Genomic DNA, 15,960 nt, shown 5'->3' on the forward strand with positions numbered 1-15,960 from the left:
ACGTACATATGAAAGTCTTTGAACGTGCGTGTGTGTGTGTGTGTGTGTGTGTGTGTGTGTGTGTGTGTGTGTGTGTTTGTGTGTGTAGTTCACTGCCACTGCAAGAACGATAAATTGCTCCTTCGTCTTTTGCGAAGACTACGATAAAAGAGAATGCATATTACAAATAGTTAAACTACGCTAACTACGTATGCTGTTAAACAGTAATGCATCCGGTATATTAAGAAATCATTATTCTCTTTCTCTCTCCCTCCTCCCCCCCTCCCTCCCCCCTTCTCTCTCTTTGAGCTCTTTCCCGAACAGTGAGGATTAGACTTCGTTTCGTTCGTAATGCAATAAAGGGCGGTATTGTTCGGCTAATGCAAATACACTTTATCTCCGGCTTTGCTTGTTTCAGGTTATAGCCGCGGGTCGTCCGTACGCTCTTCACAATTGCAGCGCCACGGAGATGTCGGCGCCTCTGGATATGGAGGAGCTCGGCACAAAGTCGGGAACAGGACTGGTAGTCCGATGCCTGGAGGGCTACGACGGAGGTCTTCCGATATACAGTTATCAGCTCGAGGTCGTGGCCGACGAGGACGGCGGTCCGATTCTGCTAAATAAAACCGTGCCGGCGAGTCCCAACGGGCCCACCTTCGAAGTCGCGGGACTAACGACAGGAAGGAGTTATCGACTTTTTCTCTACGCGATTAATGCCAAGGGGAGGAGCGAACCTGCCATTCTCGAGCCGGTAACCTTGAAGGGTGTTGCTATGTACACGACTGGTGAGTATATTCAGTTTTCAGGACATTTTTGTACTGACGACATCAATCATAAAAATGGCACATTTAAATAAGTTCGTTCTAATACCGCTATAATTTAACGATAGAAAAAACGATATTTTTTAGTCGTTTCTATATCGAGTTCGATTAGATATTGATCTCAAAAGAAAATAGAAATTTCGAATTAATCTTAATCGAAAACATTGCGGTGAAAGTCAAACTGTTTAAAATTTTGATAATTTCATGAATGTAACTATTTATTGCAAGGACGTCGGCAGCGTCCTAAGTTTAAAGGCAAATTACGAGAAGTTTTCTCGTTAGCATGATTATTCTCGTATTACGTGTAAGTAGGAACGGAAAATGATCTTAGGTAAAACGTCTGCAGCAAAGTTGTAAACGAATCACAAGCATGTAACTTGGATGACTTCTAAAGTTACCGGACGAAGAAATGTAGTGATGCAAATTCGCGCTGTAGCATTACGCAATATTTTTCACGATGTGCTTTTTTTTATTATTTCTACGTTTAAATTTCTTATATTATAAGTACGAAGTACACAGTCGCGTTATTTTTTTCTCTAAAGAGAACTTACGTCTCGTTAATTGTCCCACTTTCACATTACGCGAAACGGATACGACGACTTCGTACCTTACAAAAGATTTCGCTTTTCACACGAACAAGTAGATCTTTCGCTAACAGCAGGAAATTTAAAAAAAAAAAAAACCGATTGCATTGTGTTCGTCGGGCGGTGAACAAACCAGTTTCCTTACTCGACTTCCTACATTTACGCGTCGATCGCGCATTGGTTGCTGCAACAATAACGACTGCGCTACATTTTTTTCCGTCGGCTCGTTGAAAAGCGAGCGGGGCGGACATGCTCTCTGAAAAATGACGCGGCCCGGCCGGGGAAAAAACGCTGAATTTCGCTTTTGACGGTCCATTAGCGCACGCTCGGACACGGGGCGCAGTTATGGCGCGCACGGATAGCGCCTGTTATATCGTTGATAGGCGTCGCAAGGACGGCGGATATGATCGCAATTTCACAAATACTGCGAGCGGACGCATCAGTATTGCAATTAGTCGGTTAACCGATCCCGTAGTCTCCTCCGCTGTTCTCCACGACGGGCTCACACTGCGGTCGGCGACTGCTGCGAGAGCCGGCACGTAGAGACGGCGGGACGGTAGGGGAGGACGGGTTCGGTCCACCGGCGAACGTAGGGTGGAAGCGACTATCGCCGGCAGGGCAGGAGAGCTTGTAATGCTGAACGCAGCACAACGCAACCGCAGGTATCGGACTCTGCGGACCTTGCAATTAACAAAACAGATTACTCTCAATCAACGAACACCTATACCCGCTTCGGTGCACGCGACGTGACAGTTTCACTGGCTTTCCGCAACTCTCCATGCGACTCCGTGGGGAAATAGCAAACAGCGCGCGTCCCGCATCAATGCCCGTTAAGTCATAGTTTCTGTCTTTGATGCAAATCAAAGGCGAACTCGATGAAAAAGATAATAAATTTATAAGAAGCAATAGTCATCGCGCGTACATGCGCACGCTGCCAATATTCTTTACGAATCAAAAATTACACGCGCGCAAAGAGATCTTCGAGCGAATAATAATAAAATCGAACTCAATTCGTTCATCGAGAGTATAAATTTTTAATAAAATATATAATAAATTCTCAATCGCAGTTTCATTTTCCATTTTGCAGTTTAATTTTCTATTTTATCTTCGAATCGAAAATTTAAATCCTTCGGATTTACTCTACGATCGACGGGAGCTGACAGATTAGCGAACATGCCAAAGAGTTGATAAATATATTTATCAGGGAAATACTTATATTCGCGTTGTCAAGCCTTCAAAAGTCTTTCTGCTTTCGCGTGTAAGCTGCAAAGGGGAAACGTTTCTTGACGCCTCCCTCTGTATATTTTCCTGTAATATTGGCCGCGTTAAACCACGTTGCAAACTTGAAAGGCATCAAACTCAAAGAACTTATCGTCCGAGCGTCTGTTCGTGCTGTCGCTTGTCGACACGAAAAAGCCAAAACGCGAGAACGTAATCGCCGGGTTGATCGATGTGCTACAGACTGCATTACATACCAAAAATTGCTGGAAGGTTGGCGTGCTCGTGTTTAGCTGCAGCGATCGGAAACTAACTTCCGCTCCTTTAATAAACGCGAAAGAGAAAGGTTGCCGCGCGTTTTCTTGTTTCGGCAAATAACTTCGGCTGAGCCAATAAATCCAACAAATCTCGCGCGCGAGCGCGAACGAAGCCAATGTATGAGCGATCGGGGAGTATAGCGTTTGCACAAGCGTTCCCGGCTGACGGCACTTCGATCATTCCTTTTCCATCTCTGTGGCCACAGTGTTCGATTATAATGGACTCTATCCGTGCGGCTCCAACGACGTAATAGAAAGTCATTGGTAACATACGGTCGCGGGTCAACACGGGGTTAATTCAGTTTACCACCGATTTCCAACGCCGCCAACCGCCGTAGTCCCGTCGCCACCCCCGCGCGCTCACACCTTCTCCTCCCCGTCATCGTCGTCGTCGTCGTCGTCGTCGTCGTTCACCGTCGAGTCTGACCCTCTCTCGCCTTCCCCGCCTCCTTCCTTCCTTCTTCGCTAATTCCGACACGCCTGACTTTGCACACTGGTTTCTCCCTGTGTGCGAGGGTGGCGAGGTGCAAATATTGATTTGACGACCGTAACCTCGCGGCGCTGATTTGCCCGAATGGCGGCCCGTCTACGTACCATCGAAGCCAATTTGCGGGCTCTTTGTATTGCCCCCCCCCCCTCCGTCTAGCATTGTTCTATAAAACGCTGCAAGGGTCCGTTAGCGACAGAAGGCATTCCCAGCCTTTGTGCGTTTTTTAAAGTCTGCATCTGCTTATTCTGATCCTCCGAACGAATATTCCGTGTTATTCTTTCGCAGCGATTGATCACAGCAAATATATATATATATATTGTCTATAGATAGATAGATTAACATCAATATTTCTTTTAAACAAATAAATTACTACAAATATTTCTTTTAAATAAACTGGAAAATGTTTTCTCGTATATAAATATAAAAAAATCCACCAATGTTTTGTTAAATATATATCAAACAAAGGTTTAATATTAGAGTGGAGTGGCGGATATTTGCGCTCGATATACAGGCACTCCGCGAGAAAGACGGTGAATCTCCACTTTACACTTCTCACTTATCACGTCCTGAAACAAATACTTCCCCGTTTCCTTCGCTCCAACAAACCGTTGTGGTTCGTGCGCGAGAGATCTTCCACTGTGAAATGTTTTTGTCTTACCTTACCTCCTGTAAGGAACAAGAACTGGCCACGAGCGAACGAAATGCTAGTCGGTAACGATACCGACATACCAAGGGAAGAAGATATGATTCAAGCCGAGAAGTTTCTCTCTCGCCACCGCCAGAAAAACGGTAACTCGGCGCGGCACGCCGCGATCGCGCAAGAAAATGAACACGAGGAATGAAAGCGGTAAGGCAAGTCGGCGCGGCGAAAGACAAGCGGGAAGAAAATTGCAGCTACCTCGCTGCCCTTCTCTTTTCCGTAATCCCTCATTGAACTAGCTACCGGCTGATCCATTAAGAAAATTAAGCGGATGGCGAATATTCCTCGTCTCCCGCGCGATAACGTCCTCTCGACACGCTCGGCGGTTTTACCGAAATAAGGAAAAAACATAGAAAAGATTTCTTTTTTCACTACTGTCTTCAAACGCGGCATGCTAATATTGGGAGAAGAGACAGCGACGGTGGAAAAGCAAAGAAAAAAAGAAAAACAGAAACGAGACGGAGCGTGATGACAGAAGATACTTGGTCAACGGCGACTCGAATATTCTTGCTGAAAACTCCATTCGCATACAAGTCGCGTAACTTGGAAAAGGATTACAGAACTTAATCCTGAAAGTTTCGTGTAGCATGAATGAAAGATGCGATAAACAGCGCGATAGGAATTTATACATCGCATATTAAGTTGAGTTCGCCCCTCGTTTATATTTGACATCGAGACCGCTAAATGTAGACGTTGAGGGAGAAGGAGAGCGCAATTATCCGGAAAAAGAGATAACGCTTGCAACATTTAGATCCCGGTCGACGGGGAAGAGAAAATGAGCGAATATCTTGGATACCACACTCTTTCCCGGATCGATCGAGATTCTCTCAAGATTCTCAAGGTCTTCCGAGAGTTACCGCATTCTTACGCGCGACTGTTTGGCCCCAGGGCTACCCCACGTGGACGGGGTTCCAGGCTGCAATTCTTTCGAAATTGGTTTCCGGCTTCCACGGGATTGCATCGATTTGGGACGAATTACTTCTTCACCCGTCCCGAAAGCACGGCTCACGCGTGTGCAACTCCATGTCGTTCGGCCACAGTCGGTCTCGCGGAAAACTTTCACCGTAAAATCTCGGTTGTAAAATTTTGTATATACGGAGGATATTCCTTCGCCAGGATTCAGCCTGATCTTCCCGCGATATTTCGCTTGTTTTTCTCCTCCATTCGCGGGGTTTTTAGTATCGTCAGAAGGGGTGAAGAAGGGGGGGGGGAGGGGGAAGAGAAACGAGGTGACGACGCGCCGAGGTGCGCGCGAGATCCGAACGGGCCGATTTATCGCGCTACGATTGACATTGTTTTCATGAAACACGCAACAGGCCGTACATCTTCGCGCAGGATGCAAGATCCGCCGGCAAGATAAACGGGAACGTCAATATTAACTCTTTCCATCGACCGCGGCCGCGCCGAAATACGTCGATGCTTATGCAGCGGGTTGCTGGCGGGTGATATTTCACAACGCCGTTAGGAAGTTGTTACCGCAGCATCGCGAGCGTGTTCGAAATTTGACAGCGTGCGTAATATATCTATTTCACGATGCAACTGTCTGGCCCTTGCAAAATCTCGTTTCAGGATTGTATCTTAGCAAAATGCTGAAAATGGTGTTTTTAATTCAGTAAAAAATAATTCCACTAATTACATCGCGCGCGTAAAAGCATTTCTGAGTTGTAATAATAAAACTGCACATTTAAATGAAATAATAATATTAGTAATCTAAATTTTTACATTTTGCAATCTTGTTAAACCAACCAACAAAACGACGGAAGACGCGTCTGTTAATGCAAATTTACAAGTTGTTTAAATTTTCTTTATTACGTGCCGGTGTTTCAACGCCACTCCAAAGATTTCATTCCGAACTGCTATAATACTCGGACAAGAATTTTAAGTGGAACCATTTCCTTTTATCAACAAGAGAGGCGACAGTTCCTCGTAGCGTTGAATGTCAGCTAATAATACCTGAATTCAAAGCGCGCTGCGAGAGAGTTTGCCTTCGCTGGCAGTCTGCTGACAGATTTTTTGAATGACCGGTGGCACCGCTTAACACAAACGGGCCTCTGCGCAACAATGTCGAGTGGCTCAAAGAATTCCTCCTAACGCGTTCACGGCGTCGTCGAGCTCGCCCCTGCCTTATTTACGCAGGTAAGACAAAGTGCATAGTCAACACGACGCGCGGCAAAAGAGCTGCTTGAGTGCATTAAAATCCTGTTTAAAGCAAACAACCGCGCGAGCGCGCGCCCGCGCAAGAGATGCACGTGCATGTTCCCTCTCCCTTTTATCCCTCAACCGTGACGCGAGTCATTATAATAATTACGTCGAGACCTACGAGAGAGTGGACAAATATTTTTCATGAAGCTTCAGTGTACTCCTCGCTTTTGTCCTTTTTATATTATCAACATTCTTCTCTCGTGCCACTGACAATTATATTGGATTTGAATATGTTCGATGCGGCATTTCTCCAGCAGCGCTGGCTTATTATTATTACTTTTTAATTTAAATACAAGAAAGGCTACATTATATTGTTTATGATGAACGGATAAAGACACGGAATCCGCAATTCGAGCCGCACCAAGCGTCGCCAAGTTTCTTCCATTCCCCGCAATAATACCTACTTTTACGATTTTCAGCCGCGATCAGACGACCGTACATCGGCGGATGCACCGGCGTGGCCCTGCAATTTCACACTAGAAAAAGTTTAATTACTCCCAGTGCCGGGAACATATCCTGGTGTAAACACAATGTCCGCGCGTCGGTTGTGCAAGCGGGAGATGGGCAGCTCCGCTCTCGACTAAATTCTTTCATGAAGGAAACGCAGCAAAGCCGAGACGTAGCGTCCGCATTCACTCGGTCGCCGGATGTCGTTCTGCTTGCTCTCTTTCTCTTTCTCCCTTCTCTTTCTCGTCTTCTCTCTGTTTTTTTTTTTTTTACTCTCGCAGTCCGCGTGGCGGAGTTTAAATTGGTCCGCTTTCCGCCGGCAATCAAAGTCTAATCAAACTTTAACGAGTATCACGAATGCTCCCTGGGTACCCGTCAAATCGAGAATTCTAGCTTACCTCTGTCTTCTGCAGGACTGCGGATAACAGCGGATTTACGGCTCTTTTAAAAATTTCAACGGCGCCGATAGGCGATACAAGGAGCGACACACTGGGATTCAACGTGACAGGCCGATCTTCTTTTTGCCGATCTTCCTTGTACACAAGATTGGCGTTTCCACAGATTCTCATGCGTTTCGCCATTCATTTTGATGGACAGCGCAATAATTCTTCGTTGTCGTTTTACCTAATCGAATTGTCACATAAAAGCATGACCAACTGGCGGAAGCGCTCCACAGATTTTACTACCAACATATCTCACAGCAAACAACAATCTCCTATTTCTTGTTAACAAACTTCCGCCGTTACGCTCGCGAGGCAAAATTTTATGTATTTAATCCCACGCGTTTTAATAGTCTTTTTTTAGCGAGCTTTTAAGAAGCGCTTCCTCTCGAGTATATCCTCGCGCTCAATAATGTTTGCATAATAGATCTTCGCCGAAAATTTATTCACTCGCAATGCTTTTGACGAATATATTTTATTTTGTTGAATTGTTAGTTTCAAATGTGCATTAAACAACTGAAACTACAATTCAAAGTAAACTAATATTATGTACAATTTCCGTCCGTGATTTAATGCAACCGTTATATTTAGTGCAATGTTGAGAGTTGAATTAAGTATAATTATAAAAATTAGCAATTGAAAAAAGAGTATTTTTTAGCATTTTCTTAATTATTTTAATACAATTTTGCTTGTGTTAAAAACAGATACCGTAGGATTCTAGCTAACAATAATTCTAGATTTTCATCTACGCCTCCTTGCAATATCCATTGCGTATTGCGTTCATGCGGAACGACCGTAATCAAGCCTAAAATACGTGAAATGAAATTTACTCGAACAGAGGCATTCATTTAACGTGCGAATACATAGTATACTTCCTTCACACGTAATTTTATTGCAATTATGAAATAATTTTTGAGAACAAATTTTTAAAATATTATAATCACATGTATATGCGAAACGTGTGTTTTAATTTAATAATTGTGCATTTACGAAGAAAAGTATATTTGTAATAATATTATATTATTAATCAATCCCCCTTTTTATATGAATAATCCGCAGGGAAGAAATAAAAATAGAAATCTAACATTAATCTTTCAAGAATAGCACATGCCGTTAGCAGAATGTGTGATTACATGAAAATTAGAATTATTAAATCCGTCCGTCCGCGTTCTTTCCATCTAAAATCTCACAAAGGTCAAGATGATCCATGGATATAACCGGCTATATTGGAATAACCATGTTGAAAGAGAACGTATTTATGCTGTCTTTTTTAACTGCAACTACAAACAATAAACTGGAAGCCTCAAAGGTATAGCTTGTACTCGCAGGAGAGGAGAGCGCGATCTCGTTTACACCGTTTCATTTCTTTGAGATCCTGAATGGGCCGCTGTCGGTATTCCCGCGCTAAACGAGCTTTAAAAGGCGCATAGCCAGCGTCTTTTCGTGTTTTTAACCGAGCTGCAAGCTCGTTGCTTGAGAAATTACCGCTCGCTTAAGCTTCAGTTACGGCGAGTAATGCAGCAGTGAAGCGTGGAACCTGCATCCGTAATACTTGCTATTGTTGAAATGATTACTACAGCGATGTAAAATAACAATACGATCGTATCTTTGGGCACGAACCTTCATTCATGATAAGATGCCCCTATACTCTGAGATAACGTTTCATTACAAAAATTATAAATTTGCGATATTTCACGCTGTGTGGCGTATCAAATCAGAACGCTTATATTTCTAAGAGGTGCTCGTCTGCGAAATGATAGTTCGCGTAATGCAGAATCGGCCTGAAGGAGCTTGGATGAAATGGTTGTGACACGTACGGAGAAACACAGAGGCAACGGAACATAGTCTTCAATGCCCATAGTGTCCGCGCACACACAAACAGGTTTACATTTACGTGCAACGCGAACTAGCTCGCGATAACAACCCGGAGGGAAGATGCGTCCTTGTAGGGAAGCGAAGGGAAGGGAACGTACATGCGACAGGATATGTATTAATTGATGTCATTATATTCTCCTTGCGGCGAAATGCACTCGCTTCCTGCGTGCGAGTGCGTACGCAAGTGAAGAGACGCCTATAAGCAGAAAATGCGGATATAAGTGTTTGTGCGTGTATCGGCATATTAAGAGAGACAGGAGCGCGCATTTATACAAATGAGTGGAACTGCAACATCATAACAGACATATCATTGTTAATTATTGTCATGATTATTAAATTGTACCTGAGACCGATGATGCTTGCTCCCTTTATAGCCTGCGAGTCTACTGTGGCAAAAAAAAAGGAGAAAAGGTCAACGCATAGAGGGACGTTATCTACGTTATTGAAATGGAACGTCCATGAATATACGGGCGATTGTGGAATCGTGTCTGTTTATTTGAAAGTTACACAATTACATTGTTTTGTCGTGAAAAGTTGCTTTCGATGAGAAAAGGAAACACGAGTCAAATGTAATTATGAATGATTGAAAAAACATGTCCAGAGCATTGATGAAAAATGGAAAAAAGCGCGTGCAATCAATTCAAATAAACGCTGTAGTCAAAGTGCACGATAGTGATATCACGATATCGCGTAACATTTCGCGACTGTAGCTCAACGCAGTTGTAGCTGTGAAAAAGAAGTTGGTAGAAATATTTTAATCGAGTTGTCTTTTACGCGATAAACAAACAGGGAATTGAATTTTTTTTTTATAAATTGTTGGCATAACAAACTGTAGCGTCAAACAGAAGTTGCGATATTTTTTTCCGGCGTACTTCGTACACTGACGATCGCGTTAGACTGTGAGCAGCATTATCACAAAGGTTTAGCTCTCCTGCACTCAGGCCACTTTCAGAGCGGCGCTTTACAATATATACATATATCGCATATATCCGAGGCAGCGTGCGCTCGCTCGGTGATCTCTTTTCGATCTACCGCTGTACGTACTCTTTGTACGGGGCGGTGTCACGCGTCGATAATAGGGAAACATCGAATCGCTTCCTTTCTCGCGCCTCCGTTTACCGAGACAAAGGGTGAGACGAAATGCAAAATAGATAAACCCCTCGAAAAAAAATTATTCCCACGTGAGAAACATTGTTTACAAGCGCCGGATTCCGTTCGCGGATTTATAATCAATCGACGAGCGATACGATCGAAGAGCACTATGAAATAATTGAAAAGCACGAGAAAAACCAATCGCGTCTCTTAAATCGTATCGCCGTGCCATGTTTTCTTTCTTTCCCTTCCATTGATACGCAACGACGAGACGCGCGACAGCGAGCGATAAAAGAAAAGTTACTCTCATACCGCTTCCTACAAGTTGCGAATTTCCGCTCCGCGTTGAACAGAATGTAGGATTGGGAAAAGAGGTTGGGTCGGGTGTTGTGCTAAAGGGCGGGGCACGGGGGCACGCAGGGAGATCGATAGAAGTTCCAGTTGATCGAGCATTTTGCATCGACTGTCGCGGCAGGCAACACCGATGCATCGATGCTGAATCCGTTGTTGCTGGGCGTAGCAGCCATGGTGGTCCTTTTGGCCCTGGTCGTCGCTGGATTCCTGGCGGCGCTCTACCGGAAGCACTCCGCCGGCCGACCCGGAAGTCCAAAGCACGCTCCCATCGTATGCGAGCCGCCTAATGCAGGTGCAACCACCCCGGTGCACCCTCAGACCAAGCAGGCGGTCGATGACATCGATCCGGACATCATACCCAACGAGTACGGTGAGTTCACCGGCATTCGAATCGTTGGAAAAGGGTTGTACGCGAGCCGCGCCTTGCGCACATTTACTTTTTATTTTATGTCGACGACAATCTAGCTGAGCTGTCGGCATATTCACTGTCTTTGTACGCTGGCAATTTTATCGAGGATTTCGTTGCGAAGAATACTGCAGTAAAAATGCTAACTCGTGATTTTTCGAGAGATATAAGAATTGAATCGAGTATAAATTGAACATAAATAATCATATTGCATTTTTGATGAACGTTAATTGTAAACCAAAATATATTTATCGCACATATTTCATTTAAAGCGAATAATGCAGATAAAGATATAGTTCTCATTAAGTTTCATCTAGTTTCATATTATTAAATAGAACGAATAAATTTCTTATTCCTTTCCACGTTGTCAAGTTTAGTTTAAAATAGTTAAATAGTAAATTATATCGCAATGCGAATTCTCCAAAAATATCGATTACCTTTCATTTTTGCTTAGAAAAAAAAACTGATAAATGATAAAAGATTTTGTATAAAAACGGAAACATTATTTAATATTAAACCGATTTTAAATATATCATTGCTTATTTTTTCACCTTGGAATATTTAATTATAATATATGGAAGTTATATATGTGTATAAATCTTTTCGGTTTTTACAATCTTGGATGTAACAGTATTCATTTTTTCTGCATATTTAAAATCACGTCTTTTATTAATCTTCGTAAAATTTTTTTGATAATATGAATATAATATCGTTAGATTATTGACAAAATCTATAAAAATGTGACATCGTGGAACGATATGGATATTTGATAACTGATATTATTTTAACTGCGTCGTTTTTAAAACGTGTGCCGAATTTTTAATATAATGTCAAGTAGTACTATTATAATATAACCAAGCTTTTTGTATAATGAACGTTGTGATATTACAAATTAAACCATACGTAAAATGTTTCCGAGCAAGACAGATATTGCGAAAATATATTCTTGAAAGAACGTATTATATATTTTTATATCTGCATTACATGTGGGCGCGTAATAAAACTTTCATCTAATATAATTTTCCAAGAGAGAATATAATATATAAAAACACGTAATGTTTAGTTTTTGCACTTATAACAAGTAAGTCCGTGAAACAAACTTCTCATTTTAATTTATTTTAGCGCAACATTACTTTTTCCTTTTCATATAAAAATACATTTTTATTTGCGATATTAATACGCGAATTATATGGAGCAGAAGCGAACTGCACAAATAATGATAATGTCAGGAAATACAGATTCGAATTGAGATGCTTAAAAATTGAAAGATTTCGCATGTCGCAATGAAGGTTTTATTCGATGAAATAATATAAATTCTCGCGAGACCCACTTCTTCTCGAATGAAAAATACGACATGACACGGGATTTATGGTTATCGCACTTGCAAGATGTATTATTTGTACAATAGCCGTTCCTTTCTTGATTTGATCGACTAAGCGGCTTAGTCGCTCGGTTCTGCATGGCTTCTTTGAAACTGTCCGTAGAAAGAAGACCCCTAACGTACACCCCCGTCTATAAGACGCCGCCACAACGAAAGAAGAAAGATCGCGCCACCGACGAAGATACCTCGCCGGAGAAAAGGCCGATCGTTCAGCACGGTTTGGACTTGCCTTCGGACCCGATGCTGACTGACTGCCTGCCAACGCCTACCATAAATTACCCGCAAAATCACGTATCTCAGCAAAGCACTTACAGTCATCCGCCCACGATGGCAGATTTCAAGCAAATGGCGATGGACGCCTATAATCAGCGTAACAACCAAAACGTAAGTGATTACATTAAAATATTGCATCTTATTTGTCACTCGCTGACAAGATCATTTAATATTCCGACTGAATGATTTCTTTGCGATAGAAAAAATTAGTGAGTTACAATTTTTGGGAGGAAAACGCGTGTAAGTTGCTGTATAAGTATGTCACAATTTGTCGCAGCGGAAATTTTGCATAATAGAATTTATTTTATATTAATGTTCCAATAAAATTATAGAAGAATCTTCGTTAATTTTTCCGATGGAAAGCAAGAGAATTAAAAGTAGGTCAAATTAATTCTCGAGCATATCGAATAAGCGCTGTATTTTCGACTCCGTAATACCTGATTCGATCTCCGTTCTTATCGAAATATATTGCCCCCTTCTAACTTCCGTAAGGCAAAGCTAAAGCAGAGAGGTTGTTTTAAATATTAGAAGCTCGGAGCGGAGGGATGAGAAGTTAGTCAAGAGGAGGAATCGGTTGCTTCAATATGCGGAGTCTCCCACTTTAACTTTTCCGGTTTAGCAGAGTCTTGAGTTATCTGCGCTTTCGTAAGTTTAATTACGTCGAAGTTTTCTCGATAATTCGACGAGGCCAGTCCCGATGCGCGTAATTCGCATTCGACTTCCGTCCTTCTCCGTTAACGTTTTTCTATTTAGGTGTTTGCATAATTATAACACACACACACGCGCACACACACATTTTCATGTATTGAATTAATACACCATAGGAAAATGCATTACTAACATTAATATTTCTGCTCGACACTCTGCAGTTTTCACGTAACAATAAATGTTATGTACAACACACGCGTATTTTTATTAATCGATACAAGTGTGATGCATATTGGATGTGCTTCTCGCTTTCAGATATATTATAGCCTTCAGAGGACGAGCAAAGGTCTCCCGTCGATGCCGCAGAGGCCCGTTTCATCGTCGGTCTCCGCGCAAGGCAAATTCCATCAACCGGAAGTGGTGACACGCTCGAATCGGATACAAGAGAGCTGTATATAAGTTCGGATGGATTCCCTGCAGGATCGACTCCGTGAGCTTCTAAGACGCCGCCGGCGATTATATTTACACGTGTAAATGTAACGAGCATGGAGCGGAGAGAGCAGCGTTATAGAGATCTGAAAAGATCCTTGAGACGCGAGCGCGAAGTCTAATGTGACATCTTCCCGTAGTTGGTACGCGAGTTTCGAACCACTCCGTGAGACACACTTAACGTTTACTGTACAAAACCGTAGAGAGGCTGGTGGTGTGTTACGGATCTCGTATTGACGGGAACGCGGTCTCTCCTCGAGATTACGTTACTCCGACGCCGCCGGTGACAGCTGCGTTTTAATACATAATTTTGCGGGGACGACGAGGTAAGCGACATTAGAGAGTTAGAGGGATACCTATACATGTCCAGAAATATTTCTTTACTGACATACTGAGGTATTAACGATATATCGTACGTACAAAGAGTCTAACCCCTAAGTAGTTAATGTTAATAACGAGAGGAAAAAGAAAGAGAGAGAGGAAGAGAGAGATAAGGCTGGGTCGCGCGCGAGCTAAGAAAATTTCAATGACGCTTTATATTTCATTCTTATTATATACTTCCGGTTTGCAAGTCGCACACAAAACGCCATCTTTCTACATGGACCGATTTCTTTTGAAACTTTTACAATCTACAAACTACTTTTCAAGTCTCCTACTACATTTTTGTAAGGTAACACAGTTATTCACGACCGAAGCTCATCCTCCAGTCTTATCCTCAAAATACTAACGATATTAATGTGATCGTATTCGAAGCTCATCACTGCTCATGTTTTTCGTACGCAAAATTTTTATAACGAACCGGAAAGGAAAGAAAAAAAAAGAGGCATATTCGTTCAAAAGACTTCGCCGAAACTCGAGAAAATCCTCCCTTAAAGAGCGACGTCTTCGTTCCCGATCACTGACGCGGTACATGGACGTGAGTTTTACTGTTTATATATATATATATATATATATACATATATATATGAAACTAGTTTTTGTACAAAGATCTATTGTAAATAGATACACGAGCCTGGCCCTAGAGTTATAGTCACTAATGTCCGAATTTCATCCGTTACACGTTAAGCCAAGAAATGTCCGATCGCGTAAGATAAAAACTCGATGGCGTACGAATACGAAAATAAAGAGAATACGTTTCATCTGTTTTACACAAACCAGCTCATTCGCTTATCATTCCTCTTGACCTTCCACCGCTCCCCTCTCCGTTAAAACCGAAGAACGTGCGGCGATACGGCAGAAGGCGAAATTCCTGCCGGGATACGTGAGACGAATTATCCCTGCGATGTGCGCGCTTGTGTTACGCTTCCATTATGCCTCTCTGTGTATACTCCACGTTTCTAAACGTGAAAGAAATTTCTCTATGCGCAAAGTGCGAGCGTACATGCTGCGCGATACGCGACTTAACACATCGTTGCACGATGCATATCTCAATTTATCGTTCTTGTTGCAATTAATTACGTAGAGTGTGCTTCGTTTTATCGCGCGCTTGATATATAAAGAAAATTGAACTTCATCGGCAAATATTTATTTCCTCAAGGAATTTTACTTGATGCTATTTCAAAGATGATCACAAGACCGTATAAAGAGTATAATTTTACTTTCTTTGCACTCTTCATTTCTAAGGTAAGTATCGCACTTTTAATATACCGGCAATCGCGCGCGAGATAATTGCAGAGAATGGGAGCATTTAATAACGGCGGAAAATGCAAACATTTAATGCCAGTCTCGGTATGCCGAGACGCGTCGACGTCGACGCGTAGCGTGAGAGAGTGAGCGATATATATTTCACAAAAAGAAAATTGCCACGGGCGAGACGTATCGCGCCATTTCCCCGAGATAAACGCGCTGCGAGATGGCTGAAGTGCTTTAAGGAAAACAGATCGTCGCGCCTCTCCATTAGCTTCGAAGAGAGCTGCAAAAGCGCACCCTGACAGCTACGCGAGCATCCTATTGGACGAAGAACAGTAATTCGAGCATTTCGGCGCGGGGGCAGAGGAAGAGAGAGAGAGAGAGAGAGAATACAGGAACGCGCTACAGTGTTTGCATACATTGTGCATTCCCGGTCTTGCTAACAGGGACTAACCCAGGTTGCCGGAGTAACCTATTATTCTATGTGCCATCCGTGTCTCCAGGGCTGTTAAGACGACCTACTCGGCTCCTAACGCTGTCGTAACTATCCCCCCCGTCAGACTGTCACCCATTCCAGCTGCGAATTGCGAGACATAATTACAATTCACCCAAGCA

General features: G+C 42.7%; 1 protein-coding gene and 1 long non-coding RNA gene across 10 annotated transcripts in view; one reads left to right on the forward strand and one right to left on the reverse strand.

Annotated features, from left to right (window-relative positions):
* The window catches only part of LOC105668806 (neural cell adhesion molecule 2-like), a 237,523-nt gene extending 222,653 nt beyond the window's left edge, over positions 1 to 14,870 (forward strand). For 7 of the 8 annotated variants that reach the window (XM_067351881.1, XM_067351879.1, XM_067351880.1 and 4 more), the window contains 4 exons: positions 398 to 764; positions 10,641 to 10,889; positions 12,410 to 12,690; positions 13,543 to 14,870. In XM_067351881.1, the coding sequence (XP_067207982.1) occupies positions 398 to 764; positions 10,641 to 10,889; positions 12,410 to 12,690; positions 13,543 to 13,686 (1,041 nt within the window). In that variant the 3' untranslated portion in view covers positions 13,687 to 14,870. The remainder of the gene's footprint in view (positions 1 to 397; positions 765 to 10,640; positions 10,890 to 12,409; positions 12,691 to 13,542) is intronic. The other variant, XM_067351878.1, reaches the window with a different exon arrangement.
* LOC105668807 (uncharacterized) overlaps positions 1 to 15,960 on the reverse strand; it is a 328,884-nt gene that overhangs the window by 221,014 nt on the left and 91,910 nt on the right. The window lies entirely within an intron of this gene.

The sequence above is a fragment of the Linepithema humile genome, chromosome 3 (assembly GCF_040581485.1).
Source record: "Linepithema humile isolate Giens D197 chromosome 3, Lhum_UNIL_v1.0, whole genome shotgun sequence".
Taxonomy (NCBI): domain Eukaryota; kingdom Metazoa; phylum Arthropoda; class Insecta; order Hymenoptera; family Formicidae; genus Linepithema; species Linepithema humile.